This window comes from Polyodon spathula, chromosome 2 (genome assembly GCF_017654505.1).
Source record: "Polyodon spathula isolate WHYD16114869_AA chromosome 2, ASM1765450v1, whole genome shotgun sequence".
NCBI lineage: Eukaryota > Metazoa > Chordata > Actinopteri > Acipenseriformes > Polyodontidae > Polyodon > Polyodon spathula.
In genome coordinates, this window is record NC_054535.1 from 88442143 (window position 1) to 88466888 (window position 24746).

The following is a 24746-nucleotide window of genomic DNA, read 5'->3' on the forward strand; positions in this document are numbered from 1 at the left end:
GGCGTGAGAAGGTGACCGATTGTAATGCGATAGAGAACACTTCACTCTGTCCCATAGGGATTAAAATTTACTTAAAGATGCTTCTTCAGTTTCGATCTCTGATGACAGCAATAACCCCATACTTTTCTTTCCCCTGGCTTCCAGGGAGTTAGTGAGTAAATCAGACCTGGAGAATACTGGAACCCTGAACGCTGTAACTGAACCCACTAGCCAGCAGACTGAGGTCCAGAACCTAAGAATGTTTAGTCTATAGATAATGGTGATAATATGCTGCACTGATTTGCTCTTATTACTCAACCACTTGTATTTATCTGCTCCGATGTAGCTTATAATAAACAGCTCTGTTAAAGGGGAACGACATCCTGCAGAGAGATCTGGATTTTTTGGCTAGAAGACAGTTTTAACCAAAGCAAACTACACTTCCTTGCACTGTATCTATGGCATGACATCATTTATAACTGCAACTCTGATGTGTTAACTACCCCACCACCACCAGGTACTCTAAACAACTCCATTGCGATCAGATACGGGTCAGGCAGCGATTGGAGAAACCATGGCAACAGGCTGATTGCAGGGAGGAGTTTGGTGGTACAAAGAGGATGCAGTTGCGCGAGTACGGCCCCTTGCGCTGAAAACATAAACATACGCCCACAGCCTGTATTGTTTACTTTTGTGTTTTATAGGAGAGGCGTGAGCACCCAGGAGCTGTCACTACACAGGCAGCATTCAACGCTGAGCACTATCTTTCAAGGCACAACCCACATGCACACCACGATCCCCTGGGAACTGAACAAGCACACTTATGTGCACGGAGGATGGACAAAGTCCTTTTGTCATTATTTTTGTATTGTTATTATTGTGGGTTCGCAAGCCAGCCGTGTAACCCCCAATATCATTGTTGGTAGAGGGGCAGCTTCTTTTGTTTTATTTAATAAAACACAGATTGTTTTAGGAAGAAGTTGCTGTCTGGACCTTCACTTTGTTCCCACACCACCTGACGACAGCACTATAAAGCACAAAAAGGTATAGTAAAACATAATAAAAAAAAATAAAAAAAACAGCATGGAAAACCATGGTAAATTATGTTAAATACAAGGCATGACCATGAAAAAAACTGCATAATTACAGTGCACATTTACTGTGGTAAACCTTTATAAAACTAAAGCAGCACAGACAGGCATTCCTCCAAATTCTTACCAAAAAAAACCCAACTACAACATCCTTCCAAGTTGCTGCTGAAGTTATAAGACAGCTTAACGTTTTAGGGCCAGTACATTAAAACAAATGGGACTTCTAATAGCGTGTTTGTGGCTCAAGACTTGGGATACCCATTGCTATTTATAATAACAAATGAAAAGAAAGCTGTTCTTAGCCCCACTGTTTCAATCTGGCTTAACAATTTGTTTTGACTTTCTGTTTTGTACTACATATAGCTACAGTATATAACTGCTGCAACAACTCATCTAGAATCACAGAACTAAGAAATAAAGGAGGTCTATATTCATGGTAAATAAACCAACAGTCTTTGCAAACAGCGGAGAGATTACAACCTGGTAAGAAACAAGGCATGCTACTGTCATTGAAATAAAAGGAAACTGTCCTAATTATACAGTAACTCCTAAGTTTTGGGGTTTTATTTGGTGGCCATAATGTACATTAAACTAGTGGTACTAACTTCTGTCTGTAAACAAGAGAAAAACCTAGAACCACTTTTTTTTTTTAAGGGTTTCAAACTTTAGAATGCCACTTAAGGCCATTACTGCATCCAAATCTGCCATTCATTTTTACACTGTTTTTGATCCATAAGTATATACAGTTGGGGAGCAGGTTTAATCCTGTTATAGCACACATGTAAGCATGGAGAACTCATGAAGACATCATCTGACACCTTTGCCTACAGTAGATACTCATGAACAGAAGCTTTTTGCAAGTCAGCTAAGTAACACAGTACCACTGTCCCAGTTATATAGGCTAACTCACTGGATGTATATTTTACACAATTATTAAATCAACATCTGCATTAGTTTAAAGGTTTTTGCTTTTTCAACCTTTTCATCAACGAGTGAGGTCCTGTTTAAAAAGAATAATAAACACCACCAAGTGTTGTAATACTAGGGAATTCAATATTTATACACTACTCAAATAAACCTAGTATTAGATCAATGTATTTTACTAGACTAATCCTACTTACCTCTTTATTTCTGGGAACTTCTCCAGCAGCATTTGTAAAAAATCCTGGATGAGAAACAAAGCACTGCTATTGAATGCCTGTCAATAAATAATTATATGTTTACTGCCCTAGTGACAGGACTTCACCAGTTACAGTTATTCATCCATAAGGAAGTAATTAATGTATTCCTTTTGCCATTACAGCACCATTCATTTATGTATACAACAGGGCCCTTTTATTCTACACAAGATCGCTCTTTACAAGTTTAAAAGTACAGACGTTTATGTGCTAAACCATATACACTTACAAAATGTACACTGCAAATGTTTATACCTTAATACCTTGCATAAACCTCACAGCTGCCAAACAAATACTGTTAAAGATAATTACAGGACTCTGTTATGCACCAACATTATGTAAAAACATATTTTGTGAAAAATTATAGTTCAGACCACCTTGGGATAAGGAAAAAAAAAGTGTTATAATTGAGGCAATCTGGATGGAGGCACTTTTACACTTTATATATTGTATATACATGTATGCAACTCCCATCAATTCACAATGGATGGAACCACCCCCTAACTAAAAAGGGTTATTACAATGATAATGATCTTCTATGAAATGCATGATTTGTGTTGTGTACATTCAGATGTTTTATACCTTAGTGCCAGTGACCACTTGCTTTTTGGATGGTTAACTGGTTATATTAAATAAGATTCCTTCAATATTACCAAAGGTTTACATGGTAAGTACAGCACACACAACAGGAAGAGGAATCATTTTCACTGGGAGTCTGAAGGGATGGTCTGTCTCAACTGTTTGATCCAGGATCTGTGTAATTAAGGTTTTTTACAGTTCTCTCTCGGGAACAAAACACAAGGTTTTCACTAACAAGGTATTCGTTTACTAAAAAAGATTCACCTAGTACTTTTGGAACAATTACTATGTGTAACAATAGACAAAACATCTACGGGTTTGTATTTTAAGGTACAGAGTAAATAGACTAAATTAAAACATCTAAAGCCTTTTTTTGATGAAAAAAGATAAATAGTATTTAAGATTTTTTTAATTTCTTTATGAAATATAAGAACAGACCCCATATGAACAGTAATAACTGATGACTGGCTACATACACCACAAGTTGGTATATGCATTAATACACCATAATATTCAGTAGTATCAGTTCTATCAAAACTATATTAAAAAAAAGCTTCAATTTTACATTGGTAGATGGGGGGATTTTATCTTGTATTGAAATTTAGGCAAGAAAGGGTAGACAGGACCTCTGTTTAAGGTCTTCTTCTACAACGACTACTATGTGGGTATCCCACGAGGTAGAATACCCACTACAAAACCAAGATCGCCACTTTCTCCAGCACAAATCCAAAGGCTGGCTATGTTCAGTATTACCTTATAAGAATTCACGTTTCTATGGCTACAGGTTTATTGCCATTCCTTCTTACAAAAATACCCTTTGGCAATTATACAGTACGTACTGTATGCTTTTAAAAAATGGACCAATCTGTAAAACTACATAATGAACTAAAGTGTGTTTTCTCTTTTGCTGAAACCATAAAGGAGTTCTAACTAAGGTTTTAAAATCCAATTTCGTACCTCTAGTTAACAGTAGCAACATCTCTTTTCTTCTACTGAAAATATTTTAGGTCTTTGCTTGTTTTTTATACTACTGGGCCCTATTCACAAAGTTTAAACCCATGAGTTATTTAAAATTCAGTTTTTATGAATAACACAAAGACTGTTGTAAACAAGACAACGATGATGCAGTGAGTTTCATGAGCATCAAATCATATTAATTCACCATTAAACGTGTACATTATTTGGTTTAAATTACGAATCTCAGTTAGCTTAAAAGTAAAAAAAAAAAAAAATGCAAAAAGGTAGAGTCTGAACCTTTTTAGTTGCATGAGAGGGGAAATCATAGCAGCCTACCTGAGAAAGAATGAGTCGACCGTGAGTTTTTTGCACAAACAGCCGGAAGAATTTTAGATATCGCTCTTCTCCTATTTTACTGGCTAGAAAACGAAGAAGAAAATAGCCCTGCAAATAAAAAGAGTTATTTCCTAAATGCATCAATCAAACTTACACAAGATGACGTAATGTCTAGGCTAACCAAACTTTCAAATTACATGTTAAAACACATTTGATAAATAGTCAACAACACCCCATAAAATTTGATTTTGGCGGTGTGGCTATAACAAGATTTGCATAAAATATATAATCTGTTGTGGTTTGTGGCAATAGCAGTCTTCTAAACAATAAACATTGTAAACCTACATACGCACCCTAAAGCAAAAAGACATAACAACTGAACCAATGCAGAATTTAAAATATTTTAAATGATTCAAAAACACATAATACAGTCCGGCAATGTTTTTAAGCCTCCACTTCTGTGCATTGCTTCCATCAGAAGTGTTTACAGATCTCACCTTTAAATAATGAACCTGCATGAAGATTTTGCAGGGGTTGAGGCCATGTTTGACAAGGGATGCCCCTGAGGGACTGACTTCACCAGTTTGCTCTCTGTTAGGCCTACAACCAAACATAATCCATATTTGTTACCTGAAGCATTAAATAAACTTACTTCTTTCTAAACTCATTTCTTATGTCACATTATTGGGGCCATATGGTAGTAGCTCTTATGGGGTAACTTTAGAAACTGTCTGAGGAAGCAATCTCTTAATAAAGTCTTAGAACTAAAAATACATTTTGTGAATAAGTAAGTAACGAACAACTGAACACGGAAGAACAAAACATAAATGTAAGTTGAATTTTGCGTTGAGATTTATATTTTTTAATAATCAATTATCATAATCAATTTAATAATTTAATTATCAGCACAGGACTTGGTTTTACTGCTGTATTCTCCTGGTTGCTTAGGGATAGCTAAGAGCAGGAAGTGGAGATGTAAACGTGTTCAGGATGTACCAAAAGGGGAGCTGCAGGTATCTAAATGTTTTGACATAAACAGCACTTAAGCAATCCCACAGCACTCTTAATAAAGCACCAGTAAAACTAACGCTGAAAAAATTGTGACAAAGCCTTGTGTAGAGATATTAAACAGATAGTTCAATGCATTTTATATTTTATTTTAAAAACTGTGTATTTCTACAAGCTTTCTGTTCCCGTCATAATATATATATATAATTTTGTGAAATATAAAATATATATATATAATATATTATATATATATATATATATATATATATAAATATATATATATATATATATATATATTATATATATTTATAACAGATTTAACTAAATGCCAGAAGAATATCTTACAGAGAAACCTGAAAAAGTAACAAGCTTCTACATTCCAGATAAGCCCTTTATCACAAATGCACATTATTCCAGTCTTTAAATATCCTCTGTATTTCAGTATTTCAGTAAAAGACTTTCATTTATACTCTGTCACAGTTCCACTATATGGTAACTAATGATAAGCTCAACCCTTTTGTACCAGCATCTATCACACCAAGACACATGCTAGCTGCAGTGAGCTGCTGGGCTATGGCCCCGCTTGTATAGCCCTGGCACTGATGAATCAAAAATGCGTAAGACTGTCCATCTTCTGACAAGACAACAAAGAAACGCCTAATTAAAGTGATTCACCTTATGCTTCTAATGAGAACTCCTGGCGGGAAGAATATTTGAATATTTAAATGTAGTAAATATTTAGAGATACTAGATGTAAAGTGCACCTGATTCAACATGTTTACCAAAAAAAGACGGGAAAATGGTATGACACAATAATATAAATATACAATGGAAACATTGAGATGATGTCAGTGTAACACAAACGGTGAGAAATGTATCCCCATCTGGAGGAGATTTCTCAAATGCCCCAGGCGATATTTGTTTTTTAATTTGTCACATAGAATGTCACATCTTTTAAACAGAAGGGTGTGATCTGCAGAAATCTTTAAGTATTTTGAAAAAACTATTTGTAATTCCTTTTGAGCTGAAATATTTGAGTTTTGAGTTTTCACATCCAGAGGTTTATAAAAAATACTGTACTAGATCCAGTGACACACAGATACAATGAACACGTCTTAATACTGCCTTAAGACTTCAAATAAAAGCAATACCATACTGATAGGTTACATCTGGAAAACATTGTGTGTAAAATCTTTGCTAGAAAGAGCCAGGAGTAGTCCATACAAAGCTGATGGATTTCACAGTAATGTAAACTCCATTATATCCAGTTTCTTTTCAAATTAGCAATTAAATCACCACAGCGAAATTAATACAAATGAATATCCTGTGTTTATATGATGCTTTTCCTATGTAATAGTGTTTTTATTACGGTATTCAGAAATTAGTGACTCAGATACATCAAGCTCTTTAATCTTCAAAATAAGCAAGTGCAGCTTAAGACCTGTACTGGTAATCAAAACATTGTATTGATGGACCTATTCATTTTAAAATGTTTGAACGCAGTTTTATGATATTGTGTATTAAAGAGGTTCGACACTTTAGCCAAAAACCCCTACTTGCACAGTATTGATAAAAATGTTACCTTATAAGCTTTTGTTAAAAATACCAGTTTGGTCGGTGTCACATGTTACTACTGTGGCAAAAAACAGCACACTATTTTGGTGAAAAGGACATTCTCCTTTTAGTTTGTATTTTGTAGGGGAAATCACATTCATTAATCACACCCTACAAACTGAGCCAACCACCCAAGGCTACTGTAGGTTTACCTCAACACTTGCAGCTCTTCTTCTGAGTTCTGAAGTTCTTCCCTGAGACGCCTCCAACGGAGCAAGGCCTTCAGTTCATACTGTTCCGCTGCCTCCTTCTGTGGAAGCTGAGGAAACAGTGAAATGTACTGTTCATTTACTAAAGGTTTGTAATAATGAATCATTTTCGTCAGTAATTAAAACAAATTAGTTAATTTAGGGCAGTGGTGCACAAAATGGGGGGTGAAGAGAGTCAGTAAGAGGGGCGTGACTATGACTAAAGTGGCCTGTGCAATCTGTTGTGATCTAATGCGTGTTTTCCTATTATCAAACAGAGGTACATTTAACATTAATAAACATAATTTTTTTGCAAAAAGCAACAAAATGGATCTCACAACTGGCGCATCCAGTAAAGGCGCTCCGCGTGGAGTGGATGATCGCAGATTTGAATCGAGGCTATGTCATTGCCGACCGTGACCGGGGGTTCCTAGGGGGCGGCGCACAATTGGCAGAGCGCCGCCTAGGTAGGGAGGGCTTAGATCGGCAAGGCAATCCATGGTTCAACGAGCACCAGCGACCCCTATGGCTAATAGGGCAACTGCAGATCTGTGTTGTCCTCCGGCACTTATAGGTCTGGCGGCTTCACTGTGGATCCGCAGTGGGAAAAAGTGACAGACTGGCAGCAGCACGTTTCGGAGGACACGTGTTTCAGCCTCCGTTTCTTGAGTCGCGGGGGGGTTGCGAGCGGTGAACCGGGATAAAAAATAATAATTGGGCATTCCAAGACTGGGGAGAAAACCAGGGTAAAAACCATTGGCAAAGACTAAAAAAAAAAAAAAGGCAACAAAATGTGCGCAAGAAAAGGGGGCGTCACAAAGTTTGTGCACCACTGATTTAGGGGACTAAAAACGTATTTTAACTGTAAAGTATGTAGTGCTGTTATATTGATATTAGGCTCATCAAAATAGTCACATACAGAAGACAATTACAGTATACAAAGGTATTTACAGTCTTTACAATAAGCATCCCATAATAAATAACTTGGTTATTTATTATTATTCTTAGGTATCTGTACATCTTTCCAGTACGCAATCATGTAAATGAGGCCTTGGTCTCAACTGGAGAAATTCCTGGTCAGAAAAAGTTATTAAATAAAATAAATACATTTTTTAAAAGATTAAACAGTTCATTCTGAATATAATAATCAACCGTGATATTACCTTTTGTGCGTTGGTCCAAAACACATCTTCAAAGAACGTAGCAAAGCCCTCACTGATCCACTCCTCTGTCCAGTCCTGGGCACCTATGGCCAGTCCAAACCAGGCGTGGGCGATTTCATGGCACAATCGCGCCCCACAGAGGTGCGTCTTCCCAGCCAGTACACTCTGAGACAGGAACATGATATGTGGGCTGGTCAAACACAAAGCAGTAAAGGAATATGACATCACATTCTAGTTACAGCACGTACAGTAAATGCAGGTATATCAAACGACAATCAGTATACTTTTGCCCAAGCTGTTATTAAGGCTAAGCAAGTACAAGACAGAATTCCTTAAGAAAATAAATTGTAATAAAGCTTCCCACATTTATAAGGCTTTGGCAATTGTGCTGGCAGATGCACTGTGGAGTGGTTTAGTGCTTTATTATCATCACCTATATTCCTTGTGTCTGTGCTGTTTAAGTCACCAAAAGCACACAGATCTCTGTTAATAAACCATTTTCACTGTATGCAAAATGTGAATATAAACTACTGCAAATAAACAAAGTGTGGCACAATTCCAAAGTGCAGTATAGACACAGGAAGGAAATAAACATATTTCCTTTGTGTCCTTAAGCATCTAAATACCTGTCTAATAGTTAACAAATGTGAAACTGGGTCAGCAGTCTTCTTGACTTAAAGGAATTGATTATTACCTATGGATATGTAAGGATATAAAAAGTGTTCTGATTTTATAGCACTTTTGTTTCCTATAATGTTCCACAGCACACACACACACACATTGTAAGTCAATGTAAAGCAAAACCAATAGCCACATGATTGAGACAAACATGTGCACAGATGTTCTATAACAACACTGTTGAAGAAGATCTGCAAAGTTAAATGTTTGTAATTGCTAAGCTGAATGCACCTCAGAATACACAGAGGACCAACTGACATATTTAGTGTGCTGACCTTGATTTTTATAAAGTGCCCCTTTTGTTGATGTAACATCCATACAGTATCTGGCTAATCCCTTTACTCAGACTTTGCTGCTGTACATGTGAAATGTTTTTGTACACGTGTTACATCTGACCCCGATTTCTACTTGCTTTCACACTAATAGGCATGTATTGTCAGAGGGATTCTTGCATCAGTAACTGGAAAATGTGTATTGTATATGTAGTGTTAATGTGCATTGCTGCCAGACTGCCAATGGAGTACACCCAGACATTCTTTGAAATTAGATACTGTGTATTACTTCTAATGGAGCTTAATTCTTTTAGAATGTTTTTTTTATATTTAATTCTACAAGCAGGAAACGGATATGGGTTGTAACGACATTTTATCTGATGGCACAGTATTTTGTATCTTTTGGTTTTTCTGTTTTATTCTTTCCACAAAAAATAAATCCAGCATTAACCAGATTTCTTTTTTGTTTTGTGAATTGTGAAATTTTATGAAACGCTTAACTTAATCAGGCTCTTCAGGGTTATAGAAACAGCAAAAGGAAAGTACCATTTTTACAGCATTAATTCATCTACTAAATAGTATGGTCTATCAAAGAACATAATTTATTTTGGTCCATAAGTCTTAAAGGCACTGAAAATCCAGTTTCAAACAAGGTTCTTAAGGGCCTTATCCATTCAAATTAAGGTAAGTGCCTTGTTTTAATTGCACGCTTTTATTTGGTGCATCTTTTGTGACTTTACTGCTTATGGCTGCTTACAGAATCTATACGAGTTGCACAAGTTGGACAAAAAGGTGTAAACACCTGCTATTGGTGCAAGTTTTGTTTGTATAAAGAATGCATTCATTTCAAAGAAATGCCATCCCGTCTGCCTATGATGGCCCTCTCCCTATAGTGTAATTGCCAGTCTTGCTATTCTTTAGTCATTATTGCCATCTAATTCCGAGGTATTGCCATCAAAATCTTCTTAAGGCATCTACAACCCTTTTGTCTTGTTTAATCCATTTCATCTCTTTGTTGAAGGGTTCAACACGTATGGCAGATAAGTCTTTTTTGCTACATTGTGAGAGATGCTGCTTTATGGCCAATGAAAACAATCACTGTATTCTACTGCTGCATGATGTATTCTACTGAAGCATGTTGTACCTTCAGATATGGTAAATGAGAGGTCATACAAGCCAAAACAAGGCAATATGCACTGACAAAAGAAGACTAGGCAGCCACTGAACGAACACACACACACACACACACACACACTAAACTGAAAAGTAAGCTGTTGCAAACTGGACATCAACTACACTTTCTGGTTTGAGATATGGCAAGTGGTAGTAACATGACTTATAAAAAAGAACAGATAATGCCATTTTGTAAGACACGTAGGAAACAGCAACAATTTTCCTTTATAACAAATGGGGCACATTTTAAGGCACATTTGGTATAGCTAAAAAAAAAAAAAAAAAAAATCTTATTTTAATGGAATAAATATCCAATATGACCAAATGGTTACATATCCTGGCTAAACCAGCAAATTCATTTGGCCATATATCCCAGCTTATTTACTATTAAAACAAACATTTAGTGACTCCTATTATTATTATTATTATTATTATTATTATTATTAAAAGCAACATGGCTTTCTCATGGTATTTTGTGACATAGTTGTAGCCAATTCGTTTTTACTCTACTTCCGGCAGCTTTGCTTTAAGCAAAACAAACTATTTCAAGTCTAAACTGTCTTTCTCTAATGTTTTATTTGAAATGTTTTAACATTTGCACATGACTGTTGGTGGTAATTTCCTATTTTTCAACTTCATCATTTTTTTTTTAATGGAAGTTTATTTTGTGCCATTCTGGTATTAATCTTATTCTATAATAAGTCAATAAGCGGTTTGTTATTCTCTCCTACACAAAACAAAGGTTCCTTTCAGCAGTTTCTATGATCTGTAGGAAGGCCTGTCCATGCTCTTCGGCAATAATGGAATCCATCAGTGACAAATGTCATCGCGCTGGTGTGGTAAACATTAAACAAGAGTGGTATTCAGACAGGACATTTCATTGCATGTCATACTGACCCTCCAATTTGCAACAACTTTGTCAACTTATATTAGGCAGCACAAAACAGGACTTATTTTCCTGACAATAAGTCTTTGTGTTGAAAGAAACTATTTAAACATTTTTAAACTGGAAAAACAAAAGATGATATTTCTGGGAAATTACATTGTACCTGCATTGCTTTGGAAAGCACAAATGATGTGTAGGTATTGTACTGTGAAGTAAATTGTGTTTATTTTGTCCAAAAGGTTAGATGTACAGGTTTGTGTATTGAACGTCATGCAATGCACTTTTATTACCGCATTCCTTTGAATTTAAGACGTGCTGTTTAAACAATTTTTGCTTCTCAAAAAAAAAAACCTGCGTCTTAAATTCCAGTACAGTGTAATGATATGTGTATTAAAATCACCAACAAAAGATGCGACTACCTGAGTACACAAGCAGCAATGTGACTTACTGCCGAGAAATGACAACAAAGGCGTCTGCCTGAATACACAAGCAGCAACGTGACTGACTGCTAAGAAAAAACAAACCAAGCTTCCTCAGGAATTCCAAGAGAAACGTTTACAGTTTCAGCATTTCTAACAAATAGTACTAGTTCAGACAGATCGGAAATGCTGATCAGACCCCTGTATTTTTCAACATGCCAAGCAATGTTCAATGCTTTTGTGGTTGCCGAGTTACATGTTGCCTGATGCCGTGGAGTGTTGTGTAGTGCTTGCTGTTGCCAGGATGTGGGATGCTGTAAGTGAGTGAATGGTGTGCGTACAACAGAGACGTCATCTTAAGTATTATACAGTGCTCAGCACAACAAACAAGCTCCGTGGTTAATCTACAACATTGCCCGTTTCAGTTCACAACAGCATAGCTGACATTGTATCTTTGTAAATTCATATTTATTTGATGTTTAATATTTTCCTCAAAAATTGAGGGTGGTAAATTTGGGCTGCATCTTAAATTAAAAGGAATACAATAGTTTCTTGATTTAGTATGTTACATGCAAATTAAACAGACATCATAACACAATTTCCAACTTCCTTTTGATGAGAAATATCAAACATTGTGTGTAATACAAAAACTATTCTGAATCAAAGATGCTTAAGAAAATATGCGTGAGGAAAAGAGTAATCTTCAAATTTGCTTGAAAGATTTTGTTTTGGTTTTGGTTTAAATCTGTGTCAAAAGTTGGAATTCAGATAAGTCTTTATTTGAAGTAACTCCTACTGTTGTCCAGCAAAATGTATGACTTCAAATGTCTGGCATTCCAGTCTCCCTCTGTGGCTCAGGCTCCACGAATGGAATTCACAAAAACGTTCAAATGTCTATTTTAGGGCAGCTCAAATGCACTAAGCACAGACTACAGAGACTAAAAATCAAACCTGCTATAGGGTAATAAATCTTCATCTATCCCACATAAAGCAGTTTACAATTATGCTAAAGATTCTAAATGCAGAAATAAAGGTTTTATTTACACTCTTGTAATGGGTAGTCCTGCACATTGTAAAACTATACTTCTCTTTTTTATGTACAAAGCAGGTAAACCCTCTAACTGCATACATTAGCAGTGCATATTAGTACATATCCATTATTTCCCTTATTTTTTTCTGTTCCTCCAAACCATGTATTGATTCCACTCTAGTCAGAATGTACGACATATAGTAACTTCACCTTCCACTAAAATAAATGACTGCATTTGATCTCCAGGGTAAAAAAAAAAATGCGAAAAGAAAGAATCTTGTATTAATAGGTGAGCTTTGTACCAGGTCGGACACATTTAGAGTGATTTAACAGGGACTGTGAGTCATGAGTTACAGTTAGTTATTTCCTGTGAGATACTGATCACATATTGTCTTTTCACAGATAATTTTGCTCATCCCTAGATAGCCACTCTCTGTAGAAGATGCGCCCAGGTCATGGCTGATTTATGTGCAGTGTATTCTGTTATAATTGGTTGCTGCCAGGGCTGCCACCTGTCCAGGTTTTGAGCGGGCAGTTTGGTAGTTTTTTCTATTATATCACAATATTTGACTGCATATACACATTTCTAATTCTAAGTGCCAACTTTCACAATATTTTTACATAAAAGATGTTTTTATTTGTGTTTCCGTCAGTCACTCCATTACTGAATGTTTGAACTATAAAACCACTGAGCTTAAACAAAAACATGCTGTTAATTAACATAACTTTACACAAAAAAAGCAGGCTGAATCCAGGTATTTTAACTGAAATGCAGATTACTGAGACTAAAGGGTGAAACTGGCTGTTATATAGCGTGGAAAACTCAATGAACAGTAACCTATATGACAAATAATGTTATTAATCAGAGCCAGACAGAGGGAGGAATGGACTTTGAATTAACAACACTGCTTCTAAATTGGACATGAAGATCATCATTATACATGAAAGATGTTTTTAATAGGTCTCTTTTAAGCAACACAGACAGGGCACTCCTCCCATGTCAGAAAATAACCTTGTTCTTTTAACATTAATTAAAATATTTAGATCACTTCATATTTTTCTGCAAGTCTCTGGCCATTTGTTTTTTTTAGGTGGCAGTGTGTTAGTAGTCAAAAACGCCTGATTAAAGACTTTCAATAGAACATATCCCATCGCTGAAGGCTTGATTAACGGTTGTCTTTTGTTCCTTGGCCAAGTTTAAAGCCTTGGTCTGTCACACACTTCTTAAGTTACCTGGCAATCACACTTCAGTTAAAAAAAATAACGAGGAAGGAACTTGACTAAAACCAGAAAGCAATGATACACATCTTGTTATCTTAGGCCTTTTTCCTCTGTTTGTAAACATTCCAAGTTCCTTACAGCCATCTGATTATGTGCTGCATTCCAGGCCTGTGCTTCCTCATTCACATCTGGTGTTTTGACTGCTTTTCCAGGCTATATAAAGCTCTGTACAAAAGCTTTTAGTAAGTATTCCATGATATTGAACAAAACAACAAAGTATATCCAACATATACTAGGACACAGAGGGTCAATTGCAGCGTACCAGTGATTTAATGTTATATTAATATATTAAATTACACACCACTTTGTATTTTTCTATATACTTAACAAAAAACTGACAAATTGAAAAATCTGACATTTCAATTAAACACTATACTACTGTTATAGGCTTCCAGTAGACTCCTGCGATATCATTTTGTAGTTTCTTTGACTACAAGATGTTGAATAAAACATCTAAATCATGTTTGCATAGTTTTTTTCTGATCTCAATCCTAAAATTATAGCTGTATTTAAGTACAAATAAATGTAATTTTTCATGCACATTTCAAACAGGCGGATCGGACTGTACTGGCATGTAAGCTGCTAACACTGCTGCACAGGCACAGTGGCGGAGCGTGAACTGACAAGTTTGGATCTCTGCTGTGATATTTGAGGGGGAACAACAGGCTCGGCCAATATGGAATTGCAATATGTAACAAAGCAGCCCAATCGCTCCCTGCTGGAATGGGCAATAGTTTTTTGAAAAGTGCTTTCAGGAGTTTGTCGACTAGACAATCCTTATAAAAAAAGAAAAAACGTGCATTGGAGAATCATGCTGAGATTTAATGCGTTTAGAGCAGCGAGGAGGAATGGAAGCTTCTTGAGATTGGGGAGATGAGACAGTGGGACTAGGAACAGCTGGATAAGCAAAGGTTGAAGCAGCAGGATTTTGCGGAGGCTTGATGTAATTCTTTGGCAGCATTGTCAGATACAGGAGAAGCAGGACGAGCGAATTTCTTTGAGAATTTTTTCGGTGGATTATTTCTTGAAGTAAGACAGCCAGAAGAAGAGAAAAATATTTCATCGGAGCCAAATGAAAACTAAAAATACCTTGAGTGAATAGTCATTTTAATCAGATTGCAAACAAAGTTTTAGTTTTAAGTTTCAGTGCAAATTTTGAGTGGTAGGCGCAAACTGAAAAGCAAGACAAGAATTAGGGAGTTGGCTAGAGTTTAAATAGGGTGACTGACAGGTAATTTTAGCGGGACGACACAAAGGGAGTAGTCCCAGCTCCAGCCCCCCGAAATACAACCAAGATTCTACATCTTTCAACAGAACAATTACAAATTGTTGAAATAACTTTCTGTGGTTTTTCTCTTTTTTTTTTTTTTAACTGTACAAATATTTTTGTCTGCGACTATAAATGGGTTTAGTCATATTTTTTCTCAAACATAAATAGGGTGTTAAAAGCACTGAATAATGGGAAAAAAACATGCACAAACAAATCAATCTCTATTCTATACACAACTGCAATTCTATAAATATTTACCCATTAAAATCCATAAATCTAGAAGTGTTTTAATCAAATACCAAACGTTAAAATTCTTTTGTACGGAAATGTGTAAATGCACATCAATCTAGATGCAGACAAGAAGCAGGATAAATTATTACCAGAGGAAAAAATTGTGGGTGTTTGTTTAAAAAATTATGAAATTGATCTTTTTAGGACCTTTACTGTTGTGATCAGAACAATGTGTGCAGTGTATATATTAATGTAAAAAACTATTAAAGTGGTTGCAACATTTGACATGTAGGTACTGTATGTACAGTTGGTATACAGATATCAGATATCTTCTTTTCATATATTACTTTTTTTGTGTTCCATCTTTCTGTCATGTATGAAAACACAAGTGAAAGTTGTTACTGAAGTTTTCATAGTTTTTGAGTTATGGGAATTCAATTAGACTGCATTTGGGAAAAGTGCCTAAAATGTATCTGCTTTGCCTGCTTAAACGGTCGAGAGGGAAGGATATTCAGTATTGGTTGAGTTGGCCCTATTTAGGTAATTCCAGAATCCTCTTGCTCATTAGGGCTTTCTTACAGATGACATTCCAACACCCTAATAAATAGTTTCAGGTACTTATTATGGTAATAAATTAGTGTTATACATTGTTGTATTAAACAGAATTGCCTGTGGCAACCAGACCTGGGGTCAAGTGTGATTATAATTATAATTACAATAGCAGAGTTTGCTGAAATTACAATTACATTGATATTTTGTTCAATTGCATAGTGGTACACTGACTACATACTGGCACACAGTAATACACATATTACTACACAGGTTAATAATGCATGCTTCGTAATTAGTCAGTAAAGAAACCTGTCAACGGCAGAGAATGAATCTGAACTGTAAATCTACCTCCCGACCTGGAAGGGCACTAACAAAGATTGGTGGTGCGCCTTCACAGGGCTGGGCCGACTTGTTGGTAGCATGGAACCGGAAGTCATCCATCTTGGTAAAAACGGTATAGCTGTAAGACTGCTGAACAGCTCTATTGTGATCAGCTGTGTTGTGTGCAGTGACTGGAGAGAGCATGACACTGCACTGATCACAGGGAGGAGTTTAGCAGTACAAAGGGGACACAGCTACTTGAGTACGGCTCCATACCTTGATACAGGAAGACGCCGGAGCGTTGTTGTTCTGGCAGAAGAGTACCACGGGAGCTGAAGCAATGGAACCAGCACTACCACCTGGATCATCTGCACTGTCACACCACCTCAACCAGCTCTAAAACTCTGAGCACCTGCACTTGCACACCCCCCCAACACACGCGTGCACCTTGGACTGTGATTGTTGTTTTATTATTTTGGGAACCTTTTTGTTTAGGACTACAAGCAATCATTTTATTATTACAGTACCATTCACATCCTGTCAAAATCCTAGTGCAAACACATACTTTTACTCCATAAAATGTAAGCCACAGTAACATATTATTATTTGTTTATTTAACAGATGCCTTTCTCCAAGGCAACTTACAGAGAGTAGGGTGTGTGAACTATGCACCCGCTGCAGAGTCACTTACAACAATGTCTCACCCAAAAGACTGAGCACAAGGAGGTTAAGAGACTTGCTCAGGGTCACACAGTGAGTCGTGAGTGAGACAGGATTTGAACCGGGGATCTCCTAGTTACAAGCCCTTTTCTTTAACCATGGACCACACAGCCTCCTATAATATATAATATATAATGCAATACTATACAGTATTCAGCCATTAAAACCCACAGTGCAATACATGAAATTACTGACTTCAGAATGTGAAGAAAACCCTACATCTGTAACAATGCATGCCTCGTAATCAGCCAACAAGAACCCCAGTACAAGCAAGCACAAACATTGTATGCCAAACTATTAATAATGACCGATATCTCAAGTACTGCACAAATAAAAACATGCATTTTCCAGATAAGCAATGAACATTACAACACTGGCATGTGCTGTGGAACAACAAATTTGTGCATGATATACTGTAAATTCATTGTAACTTTGTTGCTATAAACAAGATAAATATTACACATACTATCTGAATATGCAAAACCACAAGCACAAACTAGGCATGCCAAAGCTCAAATAACAATCTTTGACTAAGATACTGACATATCCATAGCTTCGGCAGTACAAAAAATGAAGATGTCATAATTGTGAAAACGTTCCCAAAGCAAAATTTGTCAAAACAGAGCTTTGTTACTGTTTGCCATCTCTTGGTTTTGAAGCACAATTAATTGTCCTTTTTTTCTTAACATTGGCCAAGTTCAGTGAAATAGCCAGAGACGTATTGCCTGAAACCTTTCTTTTTTTACAACCATCTGAGATAAGATGTTGATCCTGATGCATTACCAGTGTGGATATATAAAGATTCAGTGTTCTGATGAGATAGAGGACTTGCAAGCTTGTTTAGTTCAGAGGGTGTCACATTTAACCCCAAATATGGGGTTGGAGTGGGGTATCTGGTGGAACAAGAAGGACAAAAAAGTAAAAAGCTGACTGATGCAAGTTCACTTCAGCACTTCCAGGCAGGGTAAAAGCAACATCTACAAGAGTTACACTGGAGAGCCATGTGTGCCTTCAGACGGTTTTGGTCAAGAATGTTCACCTTGTTTTCATTTGAAGCAAATCGTTCTGAACCCAGTCCAGCAGGTTCTAAATGTTTTTTCCTTCGGTTATCAATTGTCCATCAGAGGGAATAGTCGCTCTACTGAGATTTAAATTAAATCAGCATTGTGCTAGGAGAAAGTCACATGCGTTTATGATGTAAGCCTTCCTCTAAAGTAAAGGACACAATACCACATTTCCACCTGGTCCTGGTTGCAATTTGTGGAATTGGGTCTGGTACCAGCTTATTGAACAATACAGCCGACAACAATTTAAGACGACTCCACACAAATGAGGTCTAGAATTGAACCTAATAAAAAATGCAGGAAACTGGAGCAGTGCCTCACCGAGGGATGTAACATTCAAGACAGGTTCCAACTGGTTAAGTGTCATAAGGTATAGGAATTGAACAGTGACAACAGCGAGCACAATTTTCTAAATGCCTATTAAGTAATATAAGTGAGGATGGCAGGATGTAAGGATACATAAATACATTTCACAAGCATGGACTGACTTGAATAAGGGAATGTTGATGTTTCTGAAAACATGCATGGCAGGAATTTTATATTTTTAGCAAAGCCCAAGTGCGGACTCAAAAGATTGACTATTCCCACATTGAAATGAAGCAAGGTGATATAGATGTTGCTTAACTAACACTAGAGATCTATTCCAGATAAAAGATTAAATGTTCCAAAGAAATTCTGCATGATCAATAATGCAACTTTATAGAAAACAGCCTTTAGAAGAGTTGCATGCGAATTCTAGCAGACCTGATCAGCCCCTCCGTGAATTTTCTCATAATGGAGCCCATTATACTTTAAACCATGAGCATCTGTTTCCACCACGAAACACAAGGACTAGGGATGAAACGATAGTACACTTCCACGATACAAACAGTTGTGAGCCCACTAGTTCACAATACACTGAATTATTAATGTACTGACATATATTCATTGAGAAAGATATGTACAACATATCGAAATGTTGGGCAGCTGGCTCTTTGAGCTAATATATAAATATCATTTTTTTTTTTTTCTTAAAAAAATAGTTTCATCCCTAACAAGGAAAACTGGAATAGACATATAAAAGTGAGCTATTGCAGGTATGACAATAACGCCTGGGTTTCCTCATTTGGTGAAAGTGGGATTCCACCGACGCACTTACTACAAGAATATTCATTTTTAATATTATAAAAGTTTAAATTAATAGTTATTTGGCATTTGAACATCTCTTTGTATAGTCACTACAAATTTAATTGGGATGTTTTTCAAAACATATTAGATGACATTTCTCAAACAAGGGATATTCTCAGCTCAGCATTATAAAACTGGAGACAGAATACTGGTCCCCAGATGAACTTTTTGCACTAACATAAAATTCCTTTTATGTTGTTGAGATTTTTTGGACTTATTTCCATAAAATGAAATAAAGTACATTAACCAGCCCATGCTGTGGTTTTTTTTTGTTTGTTTGTGTTTTTTTCAATCTTTGTTTTTTTTCTTTTCATTTAGCTGTTTCTCATCTACTGTTATGTGTCTACTCTTGCTGGTGCACTTATTTTATTTATTATTATTTTCAGATGGACTGCTGTCTTCATTCAGAAAGTTGGTGTTTTACCAGTCATGCGGAGTTTCATCCCCAAATATATTAAAGCAAACAGGTGAAATGCCACTCATTTTTGGCTGTGGTTTTGTAACTAATAACAAATAAAATGGCAGTTTGTCATAGAATCTAGAAAGTAGAGGTGCATAATGATGAACTTATTGTGAAGTGGCTCATTAGTATGCAAGCCATGCTATACGCGATATATACGTTACGGTCATGTGATGCTGTTGGTTGTTATTTTTCTAAGCTGTGCAGCCCTATATTAGTGATTATATTAATATATATAGATATGTGTGTGTGTGTGTTATTTTATATACTAAGTTTAGGTGATGCAAAATGTATGGGGAGCCTGTAATATATTTATATAATATAATATAATATATATATATAATAAGATAATACTATATATATATATATATATATATGTGTTGTTGTTTTCTCAATACTAAGATTCTAGGTGATGCAAAGTGTTTGGACACAGCTGTATGTAATCTATGGCTGACACCAGACCTGGGGTCAATTAAAATTGTAATTTCAATAAAAGCAGAATTGCTTGTTGAAATTGCAATTACAATGCTGTTTTGTAAAATTACAGTTAAGCTGCAGTAAATACAGTAATCATTGATTGAGAGAGGTTAGTGGGGGGCTGCTGTGGCCGCACCAAATCCAGCTGGTGGACGCATGCAGCCACATTTCAGAAATGCTGGTTTAGAGTATAGGGTTATTAGACATAAAACAAGATATGCTAAAATAATTTGTAACTATCAGTTTTCATATTTTCTTGTTTGCATCTCTCGCCATTACATTACAAAAGAAAAAGTATGCAAAAGAGAAATGTGAATTTGCAACTGAAACACCTTGGAGGGCCCCTTTCAGAAGAGGTGTGCCTCAGTCCCTAACCTCACCAGGCTTCTTGACTGAAACCAAAAACCCAGCACATCAGCTGGAGCGGATACCCTGTTTAATGAAAACAAGTTTATTTAAAACATTAATATTTATTACCAGCAAGGCAACACACATACACACAAAGTTTTTTTGGTTACAAACGTGGGGGAAAAAAATCAATCAGTACAGCTATCTGTCTACAGACAGTGTTAAATCCTACAGCCTTGTTACTACAGCCTTGTATTGGATCATAATAATCTTATTTGTAGCAGAATTATTTCAGGGTAAGCAGTTTGCACCACACTGTGGCCAATGTAGGATATACACAGACACAAGATTAAAAAAAACTCACCCAAATGTATCATGAACTGCATAAACACCATTTGCTTAAAAATACCTTACAGTGACCTAAATGTTTAGTATAGAATGAAAAATTATATATCTAAACTCCCAAATGTTCAAGTTTCTTTGAATTGAATTTTTGCCAGTAACCTTTTTTTTTTAAAGGCTCAATCTCTGGACCAATCTCCCTCATAATTAATAAATTGTAGCTCAGATCAGTTTGCTGATGAAATGTGACAAAAAAAAAAAAACTTTAAATGGTCCTCATACCTTGCCATTCCAAGACTAGAAAATCCAGCTGGGACAAGCAGTACATCAAGCCTGGGGAAAGGATGAGTGCCCAGCACAGAGTGTGCTGCTGTGAGGCAGCGAGGGAGCAGTGGGAGCAGGATCTCCTGAGACTTTTCCTTGAGACAGTGTGGAGTAAAGACTCTGTGAGGAATCACAGCCTGCACCTGGGCAGCTGGATCTTGGAAACGACACGGGTAATCCATGTGACTGCAGGGCAGCTGTGAGGAGCTGCAACACCAACAAAAAGGAATATTTAGTGCACACACAGTAGGATACCTAAACAGAGGCAGCAAAAAACTATTTGACTATAACTTTAGCTTCCACAGAATGCCAACCTTAAAAGGCACATGTGCATGAGGTGCATCATCCCACTGATACCGGCCTGAACGGAAAAGAGTAAGTAAAAGGACTATAGCCGTACAACTACTGGATATAGTTTCAAATACGTTGTGCATTATCTGTAGCACACCCTTTTGGGTAAATGAGCTGTCCCTGAAATGACTGATTTAAGCAAATGGGATCCATGACATGTTTTCTGTCATATATAAAGTTGCATTTTCCTGTTGCAAGTCAGTATCAGCGACCATAACTGGTTTATCTGTGTCTAAGACTGCCCAAATAATTGATGTTTCGCAAGAAGCCATCTTAAAAATTATTACATTCTAGAAAACAGACTTCACTGCATTGTGAAAAGCTTTAATTATTGACAAATAGTCGCAGATTCTTCTAGAACAATTTAAACACCTTGCAGGCTCATCAATTTGAACCAGTGCCTCTATTATTAGCAGTGTTACTGTATATTAGCTTTTTTACTGTATATTCAGGACAGTATGCCGCTGTACTAAAATGAATAATCACAAGCAACATTTAAATGCAAGCAGTTTGCCCAGGGTAAATGTTAGACCACTGATTTTACTTTATGTTAGAGGAAAAATAATAAAATACTGTAGGCCCAAAATGTTTTAGTTTTTTTTATTTGTCATAGAACCTGCATGTTTCTTCTGCTGAAGATGTTAGCAAGCTGTCCTCCAGTTTAGCTTCTATCCAGTGCCCCACCGCAATGGTGAAAGTGGATGCAGGCATTGGCATAGTGACATAATAAAACCAACTTGAAACACCTGCCAAAAAAAAAAAAAGACAATAAAAGAGCACACTTTTCTATTAAGATATTTGTTATTAAGGCAATGAGACCAAGTGGGCCCTTATCACTGAATCAGGCAATGCTTAAGAATGACATCCCTTATAAATTATACACATAGCTTTAATTCCTGTTGAAACCCTATAGTTTCCAAAGACTGGAAGTAATACACAAACAAGTGGATGGATCCCTGATCTCTGTCAATGGTCTGGAGGGAATCGAAGTGCAATGCAGGGCCCTGAAGGAAATACATTTGTTTCCTCCAAAATAATAATAATAATAATAATAATAAATTACTGACAGTAGATACATTGAGATGGGCAAATAAAAAATTGGGAAATCTGCATTACTAAAGCTTTAAAACTTTTTTTAAAGAAATGGATACAGCAGAAAAAGGGTGTTATGCCTTATTCTTCATTAGGAATGTTCCATCAATGACTCACAACATGAAACAGTACTATTATTAATTCAGCTGCAGAAAATATATGCAATTCAGTTTGAAATACAGTATCAAATTCAGACAATTGCTTATATTCAGCACAAATGGTGTACAATTATGATCCCACTATACTGGAAACATTCGTAAAGTTCAGTAATATTAACAGTCTGGCATAGTTTAACTACAACACAATCACAATAAAATATACATTGAATATCCAAAATGTCAGTATTTAGCCAATTAAACAGCATTACTTGTTTTTAATGAAGAATATCTTGCAATGTATGACCTACAAAGAATTTATATTAGCATAACAAAAGTGCCTTATTATAGTGAATTAAATATAAAATATTTGCATTGTTTGGAGTGGGTAGCAACTGAATTAAATTATTTGTAATCACTTGCTTTCTTTGTACAAAGACATCTTTAATATGGGTTTTATTTAACACATACAGAGATCAAGAACAAGCGCCAACACACATTTAAATCACTGTGTGAGAATTCTTAACAGTTGGACAAAATCAGCTTGGAACAATTTGTAGTATGGCACTAGGGTCTGTTCCAATTGCTTTGACTTCAGCATAATAATTGCAAATTGACCCATGCAAACCTCAGATTACAGAACATAACATACTAGTTAGCTACAGGAGCAGCTAGACATAGAAAAATCCAGTAACGTGTTTACACAGAACAAACTGGCACTTAAGGTATTCCAGTTACCACAGTGACTCTTCTAGATTGCTCTTAATGGCATGCAGTAAAAGCCTCTCTCTTTAGATACTCACAACCAGATCACAATATTTGTGTTTTTTTTTTGTATTCTATAAATGAAATAACTGCTTATTTATTGATAACATACTAGACCATATTCATGCAGGTTAACAAGGCTCATTACTGGGGGATGGATGCAGCTTACTCACCGTGAATGCTAACAACTGAGTGACTATATAATGCTGGTGAAGTTAACCTGGGCTACAGCGCATTAAACAGCCTTGTACTGCACTCTAAAAAAATGCATTATTTATATCAAACAAATGTAAATTTGTGATTTATCAGTATTTATTCTGACAAATTTCAGGTGAAAAATCAATTTACAAAATGTGGTTATTTATATATAAAAATGATGTGCTGCACCTTCTTTTATCTGGACAGGTTCAGCAGTGTTTTCACCACTCAGGAGAACCATGCACCCTTCTGGAGCCTGGATGGTTGCCTGCCAGGTTGACATGGCAACTGGGGGCTCCTGGCATGGAAAGAGGGCTCTGTTGTTTATAGGAGACCCCATAGTGTACACACATGCTCTGAAATTACAGCAGGGGAAAAGAAGACATAGAAGTTAATTTATTCATATCCAAAATTCTTTTTAAAATGTTTCATATTTTTTAGACCATTATTCTAATTGTCAAAACAAAATATCCACAGTTTTTATTTACCTTATATGTATTTTAAAATATAATATAAAAAGCATCTAAATACTGTACCACCACTATTTAGATAACTATAACGTGTACAATGGTATTTGTTATAAAAATCTAATAGTGCATGTGAGTGCCTTTAGATTATTCCTGTCTGTAGAAACATTTAAAATACCATGGAGGGTCGCAATCCAGTGATTTAGACAACTGAATAAACTCCAGTAACTTGCTTTGACAAGTAGCATATAAATACTACATTAAGTAAAAGACGCCATTTTGAACTTGTAATTCTCTTGGAATAGTATTTTTCCCTCGTCAGAAATTAAATGCTTTTATTTGCTCTTGACTCCAATTAATTTCCTATACAACCACATTTGTTGCATTTCACCAAGTAGTTTACCAGTACAAAAAGTAGAGATCAAGTTTAACACTATTAGAAATCATATGTTTCAGACATTAATGTCACTATGATGTACAATATAAAAAATTAAAAAAATAATAATAATAATAATAATAATAATAAAATAATAAATAATAATAATACTAGAGAGCAAAATGATTTGTCATATACACATTTGAGTATTTTTTGTCAACCTAAGTACAGCAAGATCTACATTTCTGTGTACTGTAACAGCCAAGCTGCTGTACATCATCACCCCCTTTTAGG

At 36.0% G+C, this 24746-nt stretch overlaps 1 protein-coding gene across 4 annotated transcripts in view; it reads right to left on the reverse strand.

The window, feature by feature from the left end:
* Positions 1–24746, reverse strand: part of LOC121303072 (aminopeptidase O (putative)) — a 72314-nt gene that overhangs the window by 44965 nt on the left and 2603 nt on the right. For all 4 annotated transcript variants that reach the window (XM_041233509.1, XM_041233499.1, XM_041233492.1 and 1 more), the window contains exons 3-10: positions 23799–23965; positions 22076–22205; positions 21067–21315; positions 8094–8283; positions 6895–7001; positions 4618–4720; positions 4121–4228; positions 2192–2235 (exon numbers count right to left, since the gene is read on the reverse strand). In XM_041233509.1, the coding sequence (XP_041089443.1) occupies positions 2192–2235; positions 4121–4228; positions 4618–4720; positions 6895–7001; positions 8094–8283; positions 21067–21315; positions 22076–22205; positions 23799–23965 (1098 nt within the window). The remainder of the gene's footprint in view (positions 1–2191; positions 2236–4120; positions 4229–4617; positions 4721–6894; positions 7002–8093; positions 8284–21066; positions 21316–22075; positions 22206–23798; positions 23966–24746) is intronic.